Source organism: Armigeres subalbatus, chromosome 1 (assembly GCF_024139115.2).
Source record: "Armigeres subalbatus isolate Guangzhou_Male chromosome 1, GZ_Asu_2, whole genome shotgun sequence".
Lineage (NCBI taxonomy): Eukaryota > Metazoa > Arthropoda > Insecta > Diptera > Culicidae > Armigeres > Armigeres subalbatus.
Window position 1 is genome coordinate 80693800 of NC_085139.1, and position 26737 is coordinate 80720536.

Sequence of the window (26737 nt, forward strand, 5' to 3'; positions counted from 1 at the left end):
ATAATCAAGTTTCAAACATAGTAATTAATTTCCACTCCGGGTGGCTTAATACCCGGCATATAGGCAATTAACTTTGAATGTACTGAAAGATATTAGCATTTTACTGGAGTGTTGTAGGGGTGAATTTATTTCTTTTCAAAGGTAAATAAACGAAATTTGCTCAAACCTCACTTCAGAGAAATGCTAATAACTTAGCCGGGCAAACTCTAATCTTCTCGCGGTTTTCTGCATAACATTCTGTATTAAATTCTTCAAGATCTGAATGAGTATCATAGTTCTTCATTGTAAGTTGTGCCGTCCAACTGCAATTCACTGTTTTTGGATGTTTCTGCATACATTTTTACATATAAACTTCCAACGAGTTTAGCACCACCCAAACGTTGACCGATTTGGCTGAAATTTTGTCCAGAGCATTAGGACATCAAATAGAACCGAATAAGAGGGCGGCTTCCAGTCGCCCAGAACATTGAGCGCCCTCAGGTCCTCTTCAACTGCAAAAAGCCAGTACGCGGCCTTCCACGAAGCCTGCGGCCTCTTCCAGGTTCTCTACTAAATATTATCTTCGCTTCACGTTCTTCTGGCATACGAACAACATGACCAGCCCACCGTAGTATGCCGTGTTGTATAAGCTTAATAATATCCAGCCCTTTATACACCTGGTAAAATTCGTGATTCATGCAACGTCGCCAGATACCGTTCTCCTGTTTACCGCCGAGTATTGTCCGCAGCACCTTACGCTCAAACACTCCGAAAGCTCTCCGATCAGCCTTCTTTAACGTCCATGTCTCATGGCCGTATAAAGCCACCGGAAGAATCAGAGTAGTATATAGCGCGAGTTTTGTTTTCGTTTGCAGACTACGGGACTTAAGCTGGTTACGAAGTCCGTAATAAGCCCTATTTGCAGCTGCAATACGCCTTTTCACCTCGCGGGTAAAATCATTATCGCACGTCACTAATGTTCCAAGATACACAAATTCTTCTACCACTTCAAATTTTTCACCATCCAGCACCATTTCGCTACCACCACCACTAATGAACCCACGTTGATTGCCAGCGACCATGTACTTCGTTTTACTGGTATTGATCGTGAGTCCAATCCTCGCTGTCTCCCTCTTAAAAGGCACAAAAGCCTCTTCCACGGCACGGCGATCAATTCCGATAATATCGATATCGTCCGCAAATCCCAGGAGCATATGCGATTTTGTGATAATGGTGTCGCTTCTTTGCACACCAGCTCTCCTAATCGCCCCCTCGAGCGCTATATTGAACAGTAGATTCGAGAGTGCATCACCCTGCTTTAATCCATCTAAGGTAACAAATGACGTCGATATTTCATCCGCAACCTTTACACTTGATTTCCAATGTTATACGAATCAGCCGTATCAGTTTCGCCGGAAAACCATGTTCAAGCATAATTTGCCATAATTCATTCCGTTTCACTGAATCGTACGCCGCCTTGAAATCAATAAGCAGATGATGTGTCTGCAAGTTGTACTCCCGGAATTTATCAAGGATTTATCTGAGGGTAAACATTTGATCCGTCGTTGATCGGCCCTCACGAAAACCTGCTTGGTATTCGCCGACGAAGGACTCTTCAAGCGGTCTCAATCTGTTGAACAGAATACGGGACATAATTTTGTACGCCGAATTAAGGAGGGTTATTCCTCGGTAATTGGCGCACTCCAGTCTGTGCCCTTTCTTAAAGAGAGGGCAAATGAGGCCGTCCAACCACTAGCAGGCATTTCCTCGTCTTCCCATATTTTCGACATAATATGGTGCAGAGCTTCATAAAGCTGCTCACTGCCATGACCAGCCGGGAGCTGGTCCTTCCCCGCAGCCTTATTGTTTTTCAGCTCTTTAACAGCTTTTTTAACCTCATCTAGTGTAGGTGACTCCACAGCTTGTCCATCGTCGCTAATATTTATTCTGTTCACCGATGCACCGTCACTTCCTCCATTCAACAAAGTCTCGAAGTGTTGCTTCCACCTGGCAACCACTTCAGTTTTATCTGTCAGAAAATTCCCTTGTTGGTCGTTGCACATGACGGGGGATGGCGTTGTCTTTCTCCGCACACCATTGACAGACTCATAAAACCTCCGCATATCGTTCTGCTCCATTTTTTCCTGCGCCTCACTAATAACTTGTTCTTCGTACTCTTTTTTCTTCCTGCGATGGATTCGTTTTTCGGCTGCTCTTGCTTTCTTGTACCGATCTCTATTCGATCGGGTACCCGACACCAACATCCGGCTTCTGGCAACGTTCTTCTCGTCTGTCACTCTCTGACACTCTACATCGAACCAACCCGTCCTGAGTCGCCTCTGTGCAGTGCCTACCACTTCTCGTGCTGTTGTGCTCACCGCTCCATGGATCGACTCCCATAGATCGTTGATGTTGTCGCTAACGTTGATTGCACTTATCCGTTCGTCGAGCTTCTGGCGGTACTCAGCAGATACTCCTTCCGCCGACAATCGCTGGATATTGTAACGCATCGTTCGCTGTGATCTTTCGTTCGATACAGTTGACAACCGTGATCGAATTTTACTGACAACGAGGTAGTGATCAGAGTCAATGTTCGGACCTCTGAATGTCCGCACATCGATAACACCCGAGAAATGGCGCCCATCCACCAGAACATGGTCTATCTGGTTGTAAGTTTCACCATTTGGGTTTCTCCAGGTGTGCTTTCGAATGTTCTTTCGTGCAAAGTAGGTGCTACTGATGGCCATCCCTCTGGCATCAGCGAAATTTACTAGTCGTTGGCCGTTGTCATTGGTGGCGGAGTGAAGGCTCTCCCTACCGATTATGGGACGGAAAAAGTCCTCTCTACCGACCTGAGCGTTGGCGTCTCCGATAACAATTTTCACGTCATGCTTTGGGCACTCACCATAGGCTTTATCAAGACATTCATAAAACGTGTCCTTATCGTCGTCTGATTTATCGTTTGTCGGTTCGTAAACGTTGATTAGGCTGTAATTGAAGAATTTGCCCCGTATCCTCAACACACAGATTCGTTCGCTAATGGGTTTCCACCGCATCACTCGCTTCATCTGCTTGCCCATCACTACGAAATCAACTCCATGCTCTGCTTTTTCACCGGCGCTGTGATAGATGTTATACTTGAATGCAGTGTTGGTCGTGGGGTCCACGGCTCGGAATTCACGTTCTCCGGATCTAGGCCATCGGACTTCTTGAATAGCAGCCACGTTCACTCCAACCTTCTGCAGTTCACGAGCCAGAAGGCTCACTCGTTCAGGTTCATTTAGGGTCCTGATATTCCAGGTACCGAGTTTCCAATCATAGTCCTTATTTCGTTGCCGGGTCGGTTGCCAAAAATAACGTTCTCTTTTTCCTCTATCTCCATTTTTCGTGGTATTTGAGAGGCTTCAGTAAGCTACCTTACCGGGGTCGCGTTACCTACATCGCGATGATGGGGCTGCCACCTTAGGTATAGCTGACGCGATACAGCATTTCGTTAATCAGCCGCTGGGTACCAGGCAGACGCTGTTTGAGCCGCACCTCCTGGTGAACAGACACTCGAGGCGTACCTTCTCACGCTAGCTGATGTCAGAAGGACAACAGTGCCCAGGCTGCACTACCAACTAAGTACACAACCCTTAGCTGGCGGTCTTTTGTCATCGGACGACCCGTGGAAGCGTGAGATAGGGACTTGTGGGGACCAGAGCTCTGTTGGGCGCTCCTTCCTTGATGTCAACCCACCATTTTGCAGTATAAGTCTTCACCTATCATAAAACGTGGTAATACCATTCCGTTTACTTCCACCACCTGAATTGAAACTTTACATATTTTGACCTGAACAGTGAATCCGTTTTCTACTTTTCAATATTCAATATTTTCGAGAACGAATGATTCAAGCAAAATTTAATAACTTCCAACTTATCAGGCAGGTACGTGAAACACTTGGTGTCTCATAATCAAGTACATGTTTGAAATACAATGAAACATACATTTTATTGGTTCCTTTTTATTTAGAGTAAAGTGGGGCAAGATTGCGCACCTAACTTTTGCCTAAGAATAACTTTTGATAGGAATGCTTTGAAAGTTTGATTTAGTAATAAGTATGTACCGTAATAAAATTTTATGCAAAAACTACATCAAAATTGTCACAAATACAAATTACCTCATAACTCCACCAAACAACAGCGGAAATGTTTTTTATTTTCATATACGATCCGGTGGCTTAGTGATGTGTCAAACACATATAGTATTGACAATTTATTATGCTCATGTTGTTAGAAAACTCTAGTGCGCACTCTTACCCCGTGCGCAAACTTACCTCGCTTTACTCTACATGAGTATTCACGACTGAATTTGCTTGCTTTCCTCCACAAGCATGGAATCAATATTCGAGCAACGCCTAATACACCCTTTGTCATCACCAAAGTTTGTTACTGCCACTGACAAACGCACCTGGCATCAAGCCTGTATCAGAACCCGAACACAATATGACAGAAATCATTTTCCTTGCATGCTCTGATATTTCCAAGAATACAATGCTGTTTTCGTATAATCAGATTTAGATTCCCGAATATTTCCATAAACGCAGAAACTACGATTGCTGACAAAATGGTCGGATCTTTGTCATTATTATCTCCGACAAAAACAAAACTTTGACGTTGGTTTTCTTTTGTCACTTGTTTCGCATGCGCAATTGATTACCCGACCACGAGGAATAAAGCAGCTTTGAGATAAAGAACTAAAACAGTTCCTGTTAAAGAATTTTGTTCGAATAAAAAATGAACTATTACAGCAAGCTTGAGTTGTTAGCACGTTATTTTATTTCTCTGAAATTGTTGCCGTTCCCTTCCTTCCTGTTTCGAAATGTTTAAACATTTTTTTTACTTGTTGCACTCAAATTCGTTTCGTAACAATGCGCTCGCGCATAATGGTAAATTGCATTAGGTATTTTATGTTATGCCTAACCGGTGATGTTGGGATAGTGTCTGGCACCCTTGTTATGTTCGTGGTTGCGAAATAAAAAAAAGTGTTCTGTAACAATCGGTTTATTTAGCGTTTATTGCATACGACGGATCACGGGACATCGCATGTATCAACAACTTGAGTTCTATCTCAAGAGAAAACTACCATAGCGGATGAAATAGCAATACTTTCCTTATAAAACAATAACGATGTATAAGAGCGGTGCGTGTAAAATGGGGCCACTTTTAGTCCGCGTGTTTGTAGTTATACGAACCTACGTAATGACCGTTCTACTGCTTTAAGTTTTGTTTTTAATCAGATTCTTATAATCACGAATAGTTCGTTTTCTCAAAAACGATTTTGAACTATTCTGCTGTTTGATGTTTTGAAAATATTTTTCGGATGACCACGTTATGATCCCTATGCGTTTATAACGTTACATCGTTCTTATTTGCGACTGACTTTTTTGCTTGTTAAAGTGTAACATGTTGGTGTGTTCACTTTACAATCCTGCTAGCATGATGCGGGGATCTTCCACGGCAGCCTTGACCTTGCGCAAGAAGGTCACAGCCTCACGACCGTCAATCAATCGGTGATCATAAGTCAGTGCAACATACATCATTGGTCGCACTACAACCTGTTTAATGAAACGCGAAACAATAAAAACAAATCTTTTGAAGGTATTATGAGAAATTACCTGTCCTTTAACGGCAATAGGACGTTCGAAAATTCCATGCATGCCCAAGATGGCACTCTGCGGGGGGTTGATAATGGGCGTACCGAGCAGGGATCCGAATACTCCGCCATTAGATATGGTGAAAGTGCCACCGTCCATGTCTTCCACAGCTAGTGTGCCCTTCTTGGCCTTGTCCGCCAGACCGGCGATGGCCAGCTCAATGTCGGCAAAGTTCATTCCTTCGACGTTCCTTAGCACCGGTACGACTAAACCTTTCGGTGAGGCCACCGCAACCGAGATATCAACGTAGTCACGGTAGATAATTTCCTGTGGAGAAATACGTTAATCGTTAATGGAGCACTATTTTTCGTGGAAGCTTTTAGCTAAAACTCACATTTTCTCCTATAACTGCGTTAACCACGGGCTGATCTTGCAAAGCATAAGCAGCTGCTTTGCAGAAGGCCGACATGAAGCCCAGCTTCATGCCATACTTCTTCTGGAAGGCCTCTAAATTTTGCTTGCGGAAGTCCATGATGAAACTGGAATTATTAAAATGGATCATGTCAGTGTACTCTCCTGTCTAAAACCTAATAACACTGCTTCGTGAATGAATCGCCTGCTTTGAGCGTGCTTACAGCGGCACACTAGGAGTTAACTTTCTGAAATCAGTATGGCGAAAGGCATCTAAGGTTCGATTTCTCAGAATTAAGCACCTTGATCGAAAAAATATTTGGTAGGCGTAGTAGCGGACATCATCCTACATAACCGGTACCAAATAGCTTTTCATGAAAAGTTCTAATTTTGAGAAAACCAGCGTTAGATGTCTTTCGCCATACAAATTTCTGGCGGTTAACTCATGCTGGCTATTTTGTGCAAATACTATAGCGCCTGGTGTCCCAGCGGCGGTAGAAAATCAGCCACTGCCAATAATGAATCGCCTGCTTTGAGCGTGCTTACAGCGGCACACTAGGAGTTAACTTTCGAAAATCAGTATGGCGAAAGGCATCTAATGTTTAATATCTCAAAAATAAGCATCTTAATCGAAAAAATATTTGGTAGGCGTAGTAGCGGACACCTTCCTGCATAACCGGTACCAAATAGTTTTTCGTGAAAAGTTCCAAAGGTTGAGAAAACCCGCGTTAGATGACTTTCGCCATACAAATTTCTGGCGGTTAACTCTTGCTGGCTATTTTGCGCATATACTATAGCGCCTGGATGTGACAGCGGCGGGTAGAAAATCAGCCACTGCCAATAATTCATTCATTGTGAATACATGCCTCATATCGATTTCGTTGAATGTAGTCAGCATGGCGTTGGTGTTTTGAGCCTCCTTCAGTCGAGAAGCAATCTTCAGCCGCATTCGGGTCATCTTGACGTGCTGTTCGGTTCTGGTGCCAGTGATCTCCTTACTATAGTCGGCAGGAGGCAGTTTAACAGTGGCAGCGTCGATTGCTTGCGCATGACGAATGGCAGCAACAGGCATTTTACTGATAGGACCGGTCGGTTTCGGGGGCGGTGGAGGAGGCGCCGCTGCCGAAGCCGGTGGCGGTGGTGGTGGTGCAGCGGCTGCTGCAACCGGTGGTGGCGGCGGTGGAGGTGGAGCCGCTGCAGCGGGCGCCGGTGCTTCAGCCTTAGGTGCGCTGGCCTTCGGAGCTTCACCGGTAATTTTAAGCTTGAACAACTGCTGACCGGCCTTGACGGTGTCACCGTCGGAAACGTAGATTTCCTCGATAATACCGTGCCCTGGTGACGGCACTCCCACCGTGGTTTTGTCCGTTTCGATTTCCATGACCACTTCGTCGGCGGCAACGGCATCTCCGACCTTTTTTTCGAACTTGACATCACCTTCCGATACGGAATCGGCAAACGGGGGCACCTTAACGATCTCAGAGTTAAGTAACCTTGAGGAGGTAAAGATGCTGCGTTCGGTCTGCATCCATCGAGAGGAGGCGTTGGAAGCGGCCGTAGGACTGAAATTGAAGATAAGGAAAAACAATGTTTAAAGTCGTGCTTGAAAGAATACCTAATATGGGGAAGTGAGGAAAATATCTTGTTCAATATGTTTCAAATTCACCGCAAAGAATTTTGAAACTTTGTAGATCGGACACCACCACTAGTTCTATATTTAGTGTTCGAACTAGTAATGCTATTTCAGTGCATTCCCAGAGCATGACGGAAAAAGCCCAAGTAGGTACCTACGACTAATCTACTAATTACTAATTAAAGCGCTTATAGCATATACTGATTACGAGCTTGATGACATGATACAGAAATTATTTTAAGCTTTTAGTGGAATGTATGTACTTGACATGAGACGAGTTTGTAGTATTCCATTTGATTCCACTACTTTATTGCAAAGATGTTATCGATCAGTTAGTAATTCACGTTCGATCATTTAGTAGTTTGCCAATAACTCATTCCAAAAGCTGAATGTCGAAATGTGGTGTATGGTGGACTTTTAGTGCGAAGAATTTTCTACAACTCTGCCTAATGGTTTGTTGCTAGAATTCAACTAATAACGGAGTTATAGCGCTAGTTGCAGTAACTTAAACTAAATGATTGTAAGTTACTAAGTTACTGAAACTTTAACTATAACTCCGTTACTAATGGTATTCAAACAACGAACCATTAGGCAGAGTTGTAGAAAACCCTTCGCACTAGAAGTCCACCATACAACACATTTCGAAATTCAGCTTTTGGAATGAGTTATTGACAAACTACTAAATGATCGAACGCGAATTACTAAATGATCGATAACATCCTTGCTTTATTGTACCTTTGACAGATACGTATTTCGACCTGAACAGTAAGGCCGTCTTCATTGTCTCATACTTGACTCGATATTGTGTTTATTGTGCAGTAGAAAACAAGACTAACCCCGTACTGCTTGCCGTTTTTTTGCTTCTAGAATTTTGAAGAAGTGTTTCAAAAATTTCTTCGTATGTTTTCCCGTGCGAATATTTTTGATTATCATCTTTCTGCTTCTTCTTCTTCATGCAACATCAAAGCGCCAATCGCCAATGCTCTCGCGGCGGTATGAACGGAGCTTAAATTGGGAAAGGCAACACTAGCGCCACCCAATCGGTAGACGGCTTCAAGAACTACATCTCATTTCAGGGGGGTGGTTTATTGCGAGAAGATTGAAAAATTCGAACCGGGGTCCGACGGTCGACTGTCGGAAAGCTGTTCCGCAAACGTCAAATCACTTGTTGCACGGTAAAAAAATTTGGTTTATTTTTTCGGTGTGAATGTTGATTATTAAAATCAACGAGAATATGCAACTTTAAACGAGTGTTACATGCCGCTATATTTTTTAAACAAGTTTTATGGTACTTTGAAGGCATTTTGTCATATATTTATGTGATTTTGAAACATTTTAGATTTCTCGAATCTTCTTGATATCAAGAAATATCAACACTTTTCGTACAGTGCATGCCATTTTGAAGTTTCCGACACTCAGTCTGCTTCTTCTTCTTTGCTCCGCAAAATTAGAATTTTTCTCTTTTCTCGCAATAACAAAACAGATAGAAACGCCGGTATAGGTCATTGCGCGCGGCAAACCTAACCTCACTATTTTGACAGGTACTGGTCCTGTTGTTTACGTTTCGGACTTAGAATTTTTTTGATCCAAATTGAATCTGCATATTTCACGATGTTGAAGACATTCCGTACATTCCGCATTGAAATATTGGTAATTATCGATAAGTTTAGGTAATTATCGATCATAAAATCCAAAGAATGATAGAAGTATCTGAAAATTAAAATAAAGTCGTCTGTAAACAACAGGACCAGTACCTGTCAAAAGTCGTGCGTGACGTCACTGTGCAATGGAGTATTGCCACTCAGTGACAAGTACCGTAAACATGGTCCACGGAAGGTTGTTGTCTACACTTTTTACGGCTTCTACACCCTGGAAGTAAAATGCAAGCCAGGTGACGCGACGCGACGCCACTCACGTAAAAGAATAACAATCATTATCAACAGGCTCAGAAAAATATATTTAGCTCTTTTAGTGGAATGTATTCAACCGTCTAAGACGTCTTAGACGGATCAACAGGCTGTCAAATTGCACTGTCGCATCGCGTCGCATCGCACGTCGTGTTTACTCTGGCTTGCCCCTAAATTTCATCGAAGTAAACAGTCGGCCCCTCATTTGTGTCTCTTTATGGAGATTGCTGACGTCTAATCAGGGGTGGCATTGCGCATCAAGATTAGACCTGTGCGCCGCCGCCGCCGGTGGTTTTACTCACGCCGCCGCCGCCGACGATTTTGGGTCGGCGCGCCGCCGGTCATAATTTTGCCACGCCGATGACCAATAGCAATAAAAAAATCAATTTACTTTGGTCGAATCGATAACGAGACATTGAAGATGGCCTAACAGTTGAGGTCAAAATACGTATCTCTAAACCAATAATAGCAATAAAGCAATAAATAGTGATAAGAAAATTATTTTGAGCTTTTTAGTGGAATGTTTTCACCTGTCATAAGACGAGTTTATACAATCCCACTGAATTCCACCACTAAATTGTATCTTGACAGATACGTATTTCGACCATAGTCGACTTAGTCGAGTCAAGTACGAGACACTGAAGACGGCCTTACTTTTGAGGTCGAAATACGTATCTGTCAAGATACAATTAAGTGGTGGAATTCAATGGGATTGTATAAACTCGTCTTATGACAGGCAATAAATAGTACTGAACTCGTCTTATGACAATTCAAAAATTATGTTAAGGTGGAACTCGTCAGAATTCAATTTCAAATCTACCAAAAGTGATGGTGTATTTAAGTCGATGGACATATAATATCTTGGTTCATCAATTAGTTGGTTGATTAGATTGAGAGTTTGAATGAGGCTTTATAGGCTTTATTAAATAATACATAAATTTTTAACTGGTTTTTGGAATCGTCTAAGTCAAAGCATCATTCTGTCGGGCACCTAAACTTGTATGTGACTCGCAAAATATGTTTGTTGTGGTACATATACTTTTGTGAGGGCCTGAATACATGCCCAAAGCTCCTCCCCAATTAATATACGATCTGGCATTGTTCTTGTTATTCTTGTTATATTCTTGTTATACTCAACGTATCCCCGGGCCGTGGCCAATCTACGTTGTATGACATTAGGCAATACGTTTACACTGCTGGCTTAAATTTTCAACGTGACGATTAATTTATAGAACTCATGAAATCAATGTGAACTCGACTCGTGGAAAACTTATTCCAGGTTATCCGAGGCTTGTGATAGACCCTTTATCACAACGGACCTTTCCATCCACTGACTGGTAGGCTCGAGTGTCCCGTCCTCTGCTTCAGACCCATAAGGGTTTCAGTTTCAGGGTAGTAAAATTGTGAGATAATAGAAGATAGAGGAGGAGAGTATGGAGCGGCTTGTTGACTGCTTCCGGCTCTAGCGACTGCTATGGAACCTTTTTATTATGTTTGTAGAGATAGAAACGGTTGTGTTTATGTTCATAATAGACAGTGTTTAGATGTTTAGACAGTTCGGGATCGCTACGATAGAGTTTATTATAGCTTAGATGATTTATACTTATGGTAAAAGGGAAATGATTGAAATTCGTTTTCTGGTGATTGTCGCTTCTTGTATGTAGATTCGTATGTAGATTGATATGATAGAGGTACGTGCAGTTTGGGATTAGTGTGATCACGTTGGTTTAAGTTTGGAAACATAAAATAAAAAAGGAGGGAGCAGAAGGGGGGGGGGGGCAAATACCTAACCATTTGACGCAGAAAGATTAAAATAATTAAACTGAATGAAAAGAGAGCGATTAAGTTTTACAATTTTGTTCGAACTTGAGTTAAAAAGGTGTTCCAAGCGTGCCCACCGAATTAAGTATATTACGAGTACTGATAACCTATGCTACTAAATAAAGCTCGTGATTAAAAATAGAGGTTGGCTCATCAAAATATAACATTATTCTAGATATTCTCTTAAGTATGAAAACTGAATCCTAACTATCCCGAAACTGCTTTCACCATGCTGCCGCCCAGAGCACAGCCGCCTCTGCCACTCGTATGCAATGTCCCTCCCACCGCCTTGACAGTCTCCAGAAGTATCTACCAAAATATTTAGGAACTAGAATGAATTATTAACATGTCCCGCCATTACATAAAATGATTTGTTCAAGCAAAGGCGTCATAGATGCGGGAACGACATCGCCATAAACGACACGAGACAACCATGCCTCTACACGACAGTGCAACATTGCACCGAATCCTAAACTTTTCTATCCAACGCAGAGTTTTACCCTCTCTTGCGTTATGTGATGTTGAAAATAAGCTCCTAATCATTTGATGGCAAAAATAAAAATAAAATAAAAATAATCAAACAAAATTAAAATATTCTAGCTAAATTTTACTATTTTGGTCGAGCATGGGTCAGCCGCCTGACACCCGCGTTGAAAAATATGTTCCATGCGTGCCCCCACATAAAATAATAACGCGTGCTAATCACTAATGATACTAAAAGATTTAAATGGAATTAGGTATTGTTCCCGCTTATCATTTTAGCACCGCCAGGGGGAACTTGGCCGATACCCACTGCACTTTTCTTTCCCTTGGCACAAACAATTAACCATCATTTGTGATATTTAAACGGAATATTACTGGGAATTCTGAAAAGGCAGACAATCAATGCAGTTAAATTGCCAGGTAATACGTGCACATCGCAGCATTGGTGATGCATCATAATCGTATATATACAGGAGTATATGCACTATACGATGACATTGACCGGAAGATTAGATAAGCATTTCCCCAATATACGATCTGGCATTGTTGTAGGCAAATCATTGCAGCTCACCAATATCCAGTTTAGTAGAACATTCATTATCTTGATAATATTTTCTTTGTGTCCCGAATAACAAATTTTAAGTTTTAAATTAATTTTTGAATATGAAAACCGCTTTGTATATTGCGAGCATCAGTTGAAAACCCTTCTTTTTTATTAACTGCCACTGTAAACCAGAACTGGGAAAATGTCGCCTGGCCGCATAGTATTTAGTAAAATTATTTAATTGAATCGTCAGGCAGTTTCAAATATTACGAAATTTTAATTTGATTTTATTTTTTTGAAATTGTTTAATGTTTTATAGTAAAAGCTTCAGGAAATGTTTCTTCAAATACTTCAAAAATATTCTAAGAAGTATCGTTTCGACATTCATTTAAGATTTCCTTCGGAATTTCCTCCAAGGATTGCTTCGGAAAATATTCCAGAAATTACTTCGGAAATAAATGAAGAAATTTCGTTGGAAATTCCTTCAGATATTCCTCCGAAAAGTTTCCTTTAAATTATTTAGAGAATTACTTCAGGCATTCTTTGGAAATTTCTTTATGATAAGAAAATTATTTTGAGCTTTTTAGTGGAATGTCTTCACTTGTCATAAGACGAGTTAATACAATCCCATTGAATTCCACCACTTAATTGTATCTTGACAGATACGTATTTCGACCTCAAAAGTAAGGCCGTCTTCAGTGTCTCGTAAGTCGAGTCAAGTACGAGACACTGAAGACGGCCTTACTTTTGAGGTCGAAATACGTATCTGTCAAGATACAATTAAGTGTTGGAATTCAATGGGATTGTATTAACTCGTCTTATGACAAGTGATTTCTTTATGTATTTCATCGAAAATTCCGTACGAAATTCCTAACGATTTCTTCAGAATTTCCATTAACGATTTCTTCAGAAAATCCTTTACGAATTTCCTTCGGATTTTTTTAAGGAATGTATATGAAAATGGTTGCAGGAATTCCTACGAAAATTCCGCTGGGAATTCCTTCGGAGACTCCTTAAGGAGTTAGGAGTTTCTCCAAAAATTGCTTAGGAAATCCTTAATTTTTTAAAGCAATACTTTTGGAAATTTCTATGAGAACTCCTTCGGAAATTTCTCGTTTTGGAATTTCTTTGGCAATTATTCCATGAATTCCTTAAATAAATTCTTCAAAATATAGCATAAGGAATTTCTTCAAAATTTTCCTAAAGGAATTCTTCAGAACTTCTTCTAGCAATTCCTTGAAAACATTCTCCAGAAAATCTTTCAGAACTTTCTGCAGGAATTCCTTCAAAAATGCCTTCATGAATTCTTTCCGAAAATCTTTCAGTAATACATTCTGATTTTTCTTCGTTTAGTTTTTTTTATGTCTTTATTTCAGCCCAAGGCTGGCTCGTCTCGTAGAATTTTTTTGTTTAGTGTTTATTCTAGTAAGTTTTTCAAAAAAATTGATTAGTAATGGACGTTATTTATAAATTATTTAAGGAAAAACAATCTGGAGTACTCAAGCAAATTTTTGGAGGAGTTTTTAAAGAAATTCATGAAGGGTTTTGAAGGGTGCAGGAATTTCCAAATGAATTTTTGAAGGCATTTTCTAAAAAGAATCTGAAAGGATTTTCGAAAATAATTCCAGAAAGAACTGCTAAATGAGTTTTTGTAGGTATTTCTAAAAGACCTCCCTTCCTCTTCCTAGAGGAATCCATAAAAAATCTGAAGGAATTTCTACAGGAAATCTCAAAGGCTTGTTGATGGGTAGAGAGAAAAGGTGTGAAATGTTATGTTACCAAAGTCGATTCGATGGATACGGGGAATTGACTGATATCCCATTGTTATTAGCTGTTTATGGAACAGCTTCTCGCAAGGACAGCTGTTGTATAATTGGTAATACATCCATGTACTCAATAGAAAAGTGTGGGTTCAAGTCCTTCCGACAGCCGAATCTTTTTTCGCAATTTATCATAAAAAAAAAAAATTAATTGGCAAACTTAACTGTGTGTATAAAAATTGAACATCTTTTCCGATAAACGAAAAAATCTGACTTACCTCACAAGTCATTAATCAAGAAAAAATCTCAAAGGCATTTACGAAAAAAATCCTAATACGTTTTCAGTAGAAATACTAGAATAAGAGATCGGCGAAGACGCCATCTTGTTTCCAATCGAACCGTCAAAAGCGGTTCCATTTCGACTTGTTTACTTTTGCACCCATAAGAAGCAAGCAAAAGTTCAAGGGTTGCCAGTATTATTTTCACGATTTCATGCATTTTCATACGTTGCCATATCGACAGTTTTTCACTCCGCCGGTCTCTGGTTATAGGGTTGCTAGTTTTCAGAGGAAATGCCTACTGGTATTTCTGAAGTAATTCCTAGAGTTCTTCAGGAATTCCTTCGGGTTTTTTCAGTAATCTATTCGCAATTTCCTCCAGAAATTCCTTTGGATTTTCATCCGGTAATTTCCTCGGAAATTGCCTCAAGGAGTTCTACAAAACTCCTCCGTAATCGAATTCCAGAAAGTCTTTCGGAAATTCTTTCGGAATTTCCTCCAAATATTCCTTCAGGAAGAAAAGGCAACTTTAAGCAACTTTAAGCAACTCCGACAATTCTATATTTTCTCGAGAATTCCGTTGGACATTCCGTCAAGACGTCGTTCAGAAATTCCTTAATTTTTTATGGGTATAAATCTAGAAATTAAATAAATGTTGAAATTTTCAAGATATTTCTCCAAAAATTCGAAGGGTTTCTAAGATATATTCCAGAACTTTTTTTTTATCTTTATTAAAGAGATTTTCAGCCCTAGGCTGGCTCATCTCTTGTTCCAGAACTTCCTTCAGGAATCCTTTAAGTAAAAACTTCCTCCAGGATTTTTTTATTAAATTTCTTTGGAATTCCTTCAGCAATTACTTTGTAGAATCCTCTACAATTTTTTCAGTAATTCACTTCGGATATACCTTCCAAAGATCCTTCACAAATTTCTTTTGAAATATCTACAGAGAATGTTTTTGAAGTTCCTTCGAAAATTATTTTAGAATTCCTCCAAAAATTCTCCAAACAATCCTTCTGAAATTCATAAACGGATTCCTTTGGAAATTTCTTTAGGCATTGAAAATTTGCTAATAATTGTTTTTCTGAAATTAATTTGGGAATTGCTTCGGAAGATTCTTTTAGGAATTTCTTCTTTTTTTAGAAATTACTTAGCAAGCTCCTTGACAATCCTGAAATCTCCATATGAATTCCTTCAGAACTACCTTAGAAAATTCCAGTATGTTTGATAACTCCAGGAAGAAATTTTTGGCCATTTCCCTCAGGATTTCTTTACAACATTATTCATTCCTTGTGATTTTTTTCGGGAACCTCGGGAATTCATTCAAAACCCCTTTAGAATTTCTTTCTTCGAAAATACCTTTGGAAATTTCTTTGAAAATAGCTTCAAAAATTGCCTTTAGTATGCATTCAGGAATTCTCGTCACCTTTATACTGCCCTTCTACGCATAATTGTCCCATGTTACCCTTGATGAAAAATTTCAAACTCGAGTCAATTTGTCCCACTGAAAAAATGAAGTTGTTGTCTGATGATAATAGAGCCGAAAACCATTTAAATAAGTATGGATTCGTTTTATGTCCTGGAAAAGTGTTGCCTACGCTCATAACATCCCAAAAATATTTGTTAAATTTCAAGATCGAATCGATTCTTTAATTGGTGGGACAAATTGACTCGAGTTTGGATTTTTTCATCAAAGGTAACATGGGACAATTATGCGTAGAACGGCAGTATAGCTTTCGAATGTTGTTCGAGAGTCATTTCTTGCTAAAAGTTTTTCATTATATTTGTTATTACTTCTATACGGGAAGAGAATAAATGTTTCATTATTGTATCTTGAAGGAAAGAATGTCATTAGTATAGGAGCGCCGGACACCTCCCAATACCGGACACATCTTAAATCGGCACTTGCAGAGATCCCTCCATTATCTTACGTAGAACAAAAAAAAAGCTATTGAAAAGTCCTTTACCTGTATGGAATATCAGATCTTCATGTTGTAAACTTTGTACAAAATTTGAAATTGAACAAAAATGTAAAAAAAAAAATATTTCGCCTTATTTTAGAAGGTTTGAATCAACAATATTAAAATCAATCGAATGCATTCTGATTATGTCGAGTTGTTCAATATTAGGCATATTTCAAATTGCGATTATGGTGTAAAATCAATTTCTGTATCCAGTAGCTGTCGGCACGGCAAATGCTGGGTAAAGCGTACCATTGATACTTCGCGTACCTGAAGGAATAAAATAGACCCCATCTCGCGGTCCTTAGCCTCTTACCCAGCAACTCCTATCCCTACCTCCCCGCGGTGCTGGCCGGGATACGAGCAACCTTAGGGAAGATCGGGTAACCAACGGGTGGGAACTATAGCCGTATGCTGACAGGGAAGGGTGAGGTCTGCTCCTCTCCGGAGGTGCAAATCTTATTGAGCGTCTGTTCTCCATGTCAGGATCGGCTCACAACAGCGTCTGTTCTGTTGTTAGGGGCGGCTGATCATCGTCCGAGTGCCAGCGAGGGACTCTAAGTGAAACTGTGCACCATGGTCCACCGGAAATAAGGAGGAATGGTCTTCCGGAAATTTAGGGGGTTTGGTGTCAGGCCCTGCAAGCCAGCCTTTAAAAAACCATAAGCAACGAACAATCAACAAGAGAGTACGGACCGGAACGATCGGCGAAGACCACTGCGACGAAAAGGGACTAGCGATTGGAAACTCGGTTCGTGGAACTGCAAATCTCTCAACTTCATCGGGAGCACACGCATACTCGCCGATGTGCTCAAGGAATGTGGATTCGGCATCGTAGCGCTGCAGGAGGTTAGTTGGAAGGGATCAATGGTGCGAACGTTTAGAGGTAATCATACCATCTACCAGAGCTGCGGCAACACACACGAGCTGGGAACAGCTTTCATAGTGATGGGCGATATGCAAAGGCGCGTGATCGGGTGGTGGCCGATCAATGAAAGAATGTGCAGGTTGAGGATCAAAGGTCGGTTATTCAACTTCAGCATAATCAACGTCCATAGCCCACACTCCGTAAGCACTGATGATGATAAGGACGCATTCTACGCGCAGCTGGAACGTGAGTACGACAGCTGCCCAAGCCACGACGTCAAAATCATCATAGGAGATTTGAACGCTCAGGTTGGCCAAGAGGAGGAGTTTAGACCGACTCCTGGAAAGTTCAGCGCTCACCGGCTGACGAACGAAAACGGCCTATGACTAATTGATTTTGCCGCCTCCAAGAATATGGCCATTCGTAGCACCTACTTCCAACACAGCCTCCCGTATCGGTACACCTGGAGATCACCACTGCAGACAGAATCACAAATCGACCACGTTCTGATTGATGGACGGCACTTCTCCGACATTATCGACGTCAGGGCATATCGTGGCGCTAACATCGACTCTGACCACTATCTGGTGATGGTTAAACTGCGCCCAAAACTATCCGTCATCAACAATGTTCGGTACCGACGACCGCCGCGGTCGTCGATGTCGCCACTGCATACGCGCAGCATCTCGAGGCAGCGTTGCCGGAAGAGGGTGAGCTCGATGGGGCCCCTCTTGAGGACTGCTGGAATACAGTCAAAGCAGCCATTAACGACGCAGCGGAGAACAACGTCGGGTATATGGGTCGAAGTCGACGGAACTATTGGTTCGACGAAGAGTGCAGACAGATTCTGGAGGAGAAGGACGCAGCGCGGGCGGTCGCGCTGCAGCAAGGTACCCGGCAGAACGTGGAACGTTATAGACGGAAGCGGAGACAGCAGACCCGCCTTTTTCAGGAGAAGAAACGCCGCCTGGAAGAAGCGGAGTGCGAGGAGATGCCGTCAGACAGCTGTGCCGTTCTCAAGAAACACGCAAGTTCTACCAGAAGCTCAACGCATCCCGCAAAGGTTTCGTGCCGCGAGCCGAAATGTGCCAGGATACGGATGGGAGCATCTTGACGGAAGAACGTGCGGTGATCGAAAGGTGGAAGCAGCACTTCTTCTTCTTCTTCTTATTGGCATTACATCCCACACTGGGACAGAGCCACCTCGCACCTCGTTCATTAAGCACTTCCACAGTTATTAACTGCGAGGTTTCTAAGCCAGGTTACCATTTGGATTCATATATCATGAGGCTAACACGATGATACTTTTATACCTAGGGAAGTCGAGACAATTTCCAATCCGAAAATTGCCTAGACCGGCACCGGGAATCGAACCCAGCCACCCTCAGCATTCTGCGGTCTTGCTTTGTAGCCGCGCGTCTTACCGCACGGCTAAGGAGGGCTCTGGAAGCAGCACTACGGGGAACATCTGAATGGCGCTGAGAGTACAGGCAGTGAAAGTCAAGGCAGCGGAGGAAATGACTACGTCAGTTCAGCGGACAATGGAATCCAACCAGCCCCCACCTTGAGGGAAGTTAAGAATGCCATCCAACAGCTAAAGACCAATAAAGCAGCTGGTAAGGATGGTATCGGAGCTGAGCTCATCAAGATGGGCCCGGAAAAGCTAGCCACTTGCCTGCACAAATTGATAGTCAGAATCTGGGAAACTGAACAGCTACCGGAGGAGTGGAAGGAAGGGGTTATATGCCGCATCTACAAGAAAGGCGACAAGCTGGAGTGTGAGAACTTTCGAGCGATCACCATCCTTAATCGAGAACCGTTCGATCACCTGCCGAGGTAAGACGTTTTCGCGAATCGCTGTTCAATTATTGCAATCGGTTTCGTATTTCAAGTGCAGTGACACAAACCGTAACCGTATCCATTCAGCAAAAATCTACACAAAACAAGTGCGTTCAATTGTGTCAAATTTACGATACTAAGAAGAAGTTTATCTAAATATTATACTTGAACTAGTGTAAACTAAGAAAATGCCGCCGACAGGCGGCATAAACAGCTTCCCTCGTTGGGGGCACCAACCTCCGACAAATGGGAAATTTCTAGTGATAGCAAGTGCATCAGAATCGAAAAACCTGGAAGAGGTTTCCGCATTCTTAATTGAAAAAACAGTGTCTAGTTACTGTGGTGAAGTGGAAAAAATAAAAAAAAAACCGCGACGGAAAGGTCATTGTACACACAAAAAATGAGAAACAAGCGAAAAACTTGGTGAAGCTTACCAAGCTCGGTGACAATACACCCGTTGCTGTGACAGAACATCTCTCCCTGAATAAGTGTCGCGTAATCGTTTCGTGCCGTGAAGTTATTGATGAAGAAGAAACAGTAATCGAAGAAGAACTCAAATCACAGGGAGTAATTGGTATACGTCGGCTTATGAAAAAAGTTAACGGAGATTTGAGAAAAACCGCCGCGCTATTGTTGACAATCAACAGTCCCAATGAGCCGGAAAGTATCAAAATTGCGTATATGAATGTTCCTACGAGGCCGTATTATCCCCGACCGCGAAGATGTTTTAAGTGCTTGAAATTCGGTCACATTGCCGTTTCATGTACCGCCGAACAAATCTGTTTCAGGTGCGGCAAGGCATACCACAACAATTGCGAAAAAACAGAAAAATGTGTCAACTGCAATACGAGCGACCATTGCTCAACAAGCAATAAATGCCCTCAATGGATCGACGAAACGAACATAATCAAAGTTAAAGTAGACCGGAAAATTTCGTTCGAAGAAGCACGGAAAATTGTCATTGACAATAAAAAACAGAACTTTGTTGAAGCCATAACGAAAAGCCTAGAAGAAAAACACCAGCAAGACACCAAAATGCGAGATGATCGAATCAAAAACCTGGCAGATACACTAGAAGACAGCATTAAAAGAGAAAAATTAAGGGAGGACGAAACAAAAAAAAATACACGAAAAATGTCATGCTCTGGAACTAAAATTTGAGAAATGTTACAAGCTTTACACTGAAGAGAAAGCAGCTCGGAAACGGGCCGAGCAAGAATACGAATCGCTGTTGAAGCAAGTTGAAACAGAGTACTCACAAAAGCAGAAAAAGGAATCTCAGAAACATAGGCACATTCGAGAACAAGCACGAAACATACACCTCACTGGGTATAAAATAATATACCGCCACCGACCGTCCGGTCAAGGCGGAGTAGCTATTGCAGTCAAGTCAGGGATCAATATTACAAAACAGTGCAACTAAACACAACTCTTGAAGCGGTAGCAGTGGAGGTCAATATACCGCGAAAGATGACTGTATGTAGCATATATCTTTCACCTAGCCAGCAAATCAACAAAAAGGAATTGGAAACTATTTTGGACACACTACCTAAACCATTCATACTATCTGGTGACTTCAATGCCCACCACAATCGATGGGGATCAGGAAAAGATGATGCCAGAGGAAAAATTGTCGAATCAGTAAACAGTAAACGATCGAAATCTAACAATCTTGAATGATGAAACCCCTACTTTCATACATTCAGCAAACTATAACAATAACACGAACCCAACTTCGTGCATTGATCTTACCATTTGCTCCACCGAAATAGCCGACAAACTAAATTGGACAACAGCAAACGACCTGCACGGTAGTGATCATTTTCCAATCATCATAGGTACCGAAAAACAAACCAGAAATCGCACAGCTAGATGGAAAATTGAAAATGCTGACTGGAGCACTTATGAAGCTGAAATTGAGAAACTCATTCTTCCAAACACAAACTACTCTATAGAACAAATAACAGAAGCGATACAAACAGCAGCCTCTAAATCTATACCCAAATCTTCTACGAAGGCCCACCCAAAGTCAGTACCCTGGTGGAACTCAACCGTTGCAGACGCGGTTAAGAAGAGGAGAAAAGCCTTAAGGAAGAAGCAAAAAATTAAACCAGATGATCCAACATACCAATTAATTCATGACGAATTTATACTGGCCAGAAATGAATGCAAAAAAATCATTAAAGATGAAAAACGGAAAACTTGGGAAAGATTTGCCTCGTCGATCAACGAAAACACACCACACAGAGATTTGGAACCGCATCCGATCAATATCCAAGAAAGGCTCACCATCAAGAACATGGGCTATTGCTGCGGACAATAAAGTTCTTTCGAAGCCGCTTGACATCGCAAACCACATAGTTGACCACTTTTACAAAGAATCTTCCGATGAAACATACTCCGCAAAATTCATACAGAAAAAACAGAAAGAAGAGAAAATCCAATTCACTTCAAAAGCAACCAGAATTCAAGCCTATGCATACCATACTCGATGAATGAGCTTCTCGTGCAGCTGGATAAACTTACAGGTACTTCACCAGGCCCGGACGAAATACACAACGCAATGTTAAAACAATTGCCATTTTACATTAATGGTAAACAAACGTCTAATGGAACATCTAGAATCAATCAAAATATTTGGAAATTCACAATATGGATTTCGAAAAGGACACCAGACAACAGACGTTCTCACTCTCATCGATAACTTCGGAAAAGATTGCATATACAATAAAAAACATGCAGAAATCATGTTCTTGGACTTATCCAAAGCATATGATAGAACCTGGCGACGTCTAATCCTGCAAAAGCTAGCAAAAGCAGGGATATCCGGTAATATGGCAAGATTCTGCAAACTTTTTTTAGAACGCAGAGAATTTCAAGTGAGATACAAAGATCAACTATCAGATATCAAAACTCAAATGAACGGCGTTCCACAAGGATCAGTACTGGCCGTAACCTTTTTCCTACTCGCCGTTGACAGCGTAAGAGACTTTCTACCAAAGGATACATTCATAAAAATGTACGCAGACGACATAACAATAGCAGTTATCTCTAAATCAGCCAAATGGACTCGCGCAAAAGTCCAAAAAATCCTAGACTCCATACAAAACTGGATCGACGCTACTGGTTTTGAAATATCAGCCCCAAATCAGCTGTGATGCATACGGGAAGAAGAAGGAAAGTAAACAATCAACCCAGCCCAACTCTGAATAACGAAGAAATTCCACTCACTAATCATCAAAAGTTACTAGGTGTTTGGATCGACAAAAATTTCAACTATAATCTTCACATTAAAACGACACGAGACGAGGTCAAAAAACGACTTAATATAATGAGATGTCTCAGCAATACCAGTTTCGGGGCTGATAGAAAATGCCTTCTACATATTCTACAAATGGTTATTTTACCAAAATTATTATACGGAGCTACTATAACAACGCGTGCTAATAAAAACAACGTATGCAAAATGGAACCCTGGAACCCCTATATCACCAAGGAATTCGCCTTGCTACCGGCGCCTTCCACTCCAGTCCTATAGACAGTATTCTTTCAGAAAGTGGTCTCCTCCCACTGCATCTCATAACGACTGAAAAAATCATCAACTATACAACAAGACAGCTAGCCAGAGGAATTTTAACTCCAGAGCTTCATATCGTAGAAGAAACAAGAAATATGATGACCAAATACTACATACCATACATTGAAATTGAGAGTGAAAATCCTTCAAACCTACTAGCCTGGAAAGAACAGCCAAAATTAGTTAACACAGGTATTCCAGACAAACTCCCGCCGAAAGCTAAACAAATTCAATTTAAGGAACTCTGTAACACTGAATATCAACACCACAACCACATATACACAGATGGATCAAAAACAACACAAGGCGTCGGATGCGGAATTCACTCCAACAACATAAACACATCCATATGTCTACCCTCACACCTATCAATTTTCATCGCGGAAGCATTTGCCATTATAACAGCTTTAGATTACTGCAATATAGGACTGAACGTCATATTCAGCGATTCAAGAAGTGTTATAGAGGCCGTAGCAAATAAGAACACGCATCATCCATGGATAGCTAAAATCACAAATATGTTACAAGAAAAGCATGGAAGCACAACGCTATGCTGGGTACCAGCTCAAGTAAATATAACTGGAAATGAGAAAGCGGATCTGCTAGCCAAACAAGGAGCATCTCGAAATACTCCCATCGATATAAAAACCCCACTCGAAGATTTCAAACGACTAACAAGTGCACGCATAACAACTGCATGGTGCAATACATGGCACAACAACACCAGTAAACTAAGGCAGATCAAAAACATACCTTTTGAATGGCCTTCTTCCTACAATAGCGACAGATTCATCGGTAGAGTAATCACAAGGCTAAGAATTGGGCACACTAAACTCACGCACGGTCACTTAGCAAAGAAAGAAGATCCACCCATGTGTGCTTCTTGCGGCATCAGGATCACAGTTGAACACATTCTGATAGATTGCCGACTCTACGAACAAGAAAGACAAAAACACCAACTTGGATCCTCACTCCACGTTTTACTAGGAGACGACGCCAGAACGTTAGAAAAAAACAGCAACTTCTTAAAAGATGCAAAATTGCTGAAATTGCTCTAAGCAAACCTGCCACACCAGCTTTATAGAGAACTCTATACTAACCGCTGTATCCACATCAACGAACCAAAATAAACAACCGTGAATGAAGACCAGATTATCACCATTACCCAAACGCTAGAAGTTTACACCAGCATACCAACGGACCACACTCATTATCATTATAGTTAGGACGCAATTCTGGATCACCATGACGAAGCCAATCGAGAAACAGCCAATGCAGCAAGCAAAGAAAGCAGTGACAATGATAAAATGAATTATTAACTCTGTATTCCTCCTTTCTTTTTAACGGACCCGAATAATCAATACGGTTAAAAGGTCTATAATAAAGAACCAAACCAAACCAACCAACCATCCTTAATGCCGCCTGTCGGGACAACTAGGCCCTTTAAGAAACAACATTAATGTAGAACGATAAATAAAGAAGACTGGCAACAATTCATGCCAAGTAGGTTAGTTGGAATCGAGAGTCGACTGCGACAGCATCGTAGGCGCTAGTACGGAATAAAGTGCGAGTTGAATAATATGATTTGAGTTCTTATTATTTCGTGGATCCGACATATTTGGCGACGACGGGATAAAACATCGCGAAAGTAATTCGGTTTCGTAAAAGTCAGTGCATATTTAGCGACGGTACTCAGTTTTCATTGGGTTGGAAGTGAGCGCCATTTTGGCATTGCGGAAGAAAATTTTATCTGGGAGCAAAGGTGAACGGCGTGAAGTGCGAACGTAAGTGAAATAAAAGAGAACAAAAATATTCCTATAACAAATATTATTGATGTGCATTCTCAACGTTGAAATGAAGTATATTCAAATAATCAAGAAAACAAAATGGAGGTGAAGTACAAAAATAGTTGGAATATGGAATGCATGTATGGTGTTGGTAGTAGTGTTTCGAGAAAAAAAATGAATTCAGCCAAGAATTCATGAAGAAAAAAGTATGTTTCGGTAGTTGTGTACTCCTGTTGAAACGCAAGAGATATGGGTTTTGTACCAAATGAGCAAGTGAATCGAGGAATAAAAGTAAGGTTATGTACCATTACAAAATTGAAAAGGAATACGGGTTATATACAGTGGAATGGTCTTGTGCCCAAAGCCGTCAAAAGTATTGTACTAGTATTGGTTGTGTACCAATTGACAAAATGAAGGTTCAGCGATAGACAATGTGTTGCGATGTTGAAACAGAGGAGCGAAATAGAGAGAGATGTGATGGGGATAGGTGAAAGTCAAAATGTATATATATGTATATATATACTGAAGTGTTTGTGTTTCGAACAAAAGAGAATGGGATAATGTACCCAAGCGAAAAAATGTTGATGGTTGTGTACCAAACGAAAACAAATGAGGTTATGTTACCATATAGAAAAAAACGTGATACCATGTAGTACCAGAAGCAAAATGGGTTGAGGTTAGAGAACGAATAAGATCGTGTTCCAAATGTAAAATGAAAATGTGTATATGTACATGAAAAAAAGAGGTTATGTACCCGAACAAAAAAATGCTAATGGATTGTGGATTAAAAGAAAGAAAATGAGGTTATGTTACCAAATTGAAAAAGTGGAACAAAGATATAGTAGTGAGATTATGTATCTGGAGTAACTAAGAGCGTAAGCCAACCATAAACATGGTTATGTACCAAGTGTGAAATGTTGAGAGGTTGTGTACCCGTGAGCCATTAGGTAGTTATGTACTCACAAAATAGGGGCTATGTACCCTTAGGATAAAAATGCGTATTATTAAAACGTAAACACGGTAAAGTAAGTATATAAAACTGGCATCGACTAGTTGGAACATTTCCAATAGATGTTGTTGGTGCAGGTACATCAGTACAAATGTATCACAAATGATTTTTTTGAGCATTTGCATGATTTTCAAGGGTAAGTTCAATACAATTATTCTACATATCAATATGAATGAACTGCCATGTATAAATAAATAAATCTATGAAAAATATGAAATTGTAATTAATTTTAAAGGATATCTTTGAGTAATGCACATCAAAACAATATTTGAGAGGTTGATGAATTATAATACTTTGAGTTGAGATAAACAAAAATAATAAATTTCACAGGATGGCTTTGCAAAGCAGGATTAAGCCTTTCGATGTCACTACTGACACCAGCCAGTTGCCAACCGAGTGGGAAGTTTGGAAACTGGATTTAGAGCCGTTTTCGTAGCCCAAGGCATAGAGAAACAATCAGATAAACGAGCGCAGCTGGCCTATCTCGGTGGACCAGGTCTGCAAGGATTGATTCGGCACCTACCAGGAATAGATCAAGTACCCCACGTTGCAATCGACCCGCCTTACTACGACGTGGCCATAAGGTGCCTTGACGAATACTTTGAGCCTTTCCGCCGTAAGACGTATGAACGACACCTGTTTCATCAGATTACGCAACAATCTGGTGAAAGATTCACGGATTTTATCATGCGGTTGCGAAAACAGATTGCGAGATGTAATTACGATCCGGTCGTGGTGGATGAGCTCAAAGCCGACAGGATTGCCCAGGGATGTATTTCTGAAGAGTTACGCACAAAATTGTTACAGAAGGATCGCACATTGGACGAAGTGATCTCTTTGGGTACAAGCATGGCAGAGTCATACCACCAATCGAAGAAATTGAGCCGGCCTATTGAGCGTCAGGAACAGAATGTGTATACGGTATCAAATCGATCTTTCCGAAACACAGCGCAATCATTCAAGCGCCAATCTGGCTATCAACCCAGACATCAGCCTAACAATCGATTCATCTGTTATGGTTGTGGACGTCGAGGGCATACCCATGGAAGCAATGAATGCCCTGCTAAACAGACAAAGTGTGCTGCTTGTGGGAAGATTGGGCACTGGGCGAAACGTTGTTACAGCAACGGGGGTTTGAAGCGTCGATTGGACGTTCCCGCTTCATGTCCTAAGGCGAAGAAGGTCCGTGCGGTATCTGAGGAAATTGAGAAAGGTCAATCGAAGGATTATGTTTTCTACGCTATGGGAGGA

At 41.1% G+C, this 26737-nt stretch overlaps 1 protein-coding gene across 1 annotated transcript in view; it reads right to left on the reverse strand.

The window, feature by feature from the left end:
- Window positions 1-4773: 4773 nt before the first annotated feature.
- The window catches only part of LOC134227533 (dihydrolipoyllysine-residue succinyltransferase component of 2-oxoglutarate dehydrogenase complex, mitochondrial), a 30538-nt gene continuing 8574 nt past the window's right edge, over window positions 4774-26737 (reverse strand). The window contains exons 4-7 of the mRNA XM_062709099.1: window positions 6892-7584; window positions 6009-6153; window positions 5636-5941; window positions 4774-5575 (exon numbers count right to left, since the gene is read on the reverse strand). Coding sequence (XP_062565083.1) covers window positions 5441-5575; window positions 5636-5941; window positions 6009-6153; window positions 6892-7584 — 1279 coding nt within the window. The 3' untranslated portion in view covers window positions 4774-5440. The remainder of the gene's footprint in view (window positions 5576-5635; window positions 5942-6008; window positions 6154-6891; window positions 7585-26737) is intronic.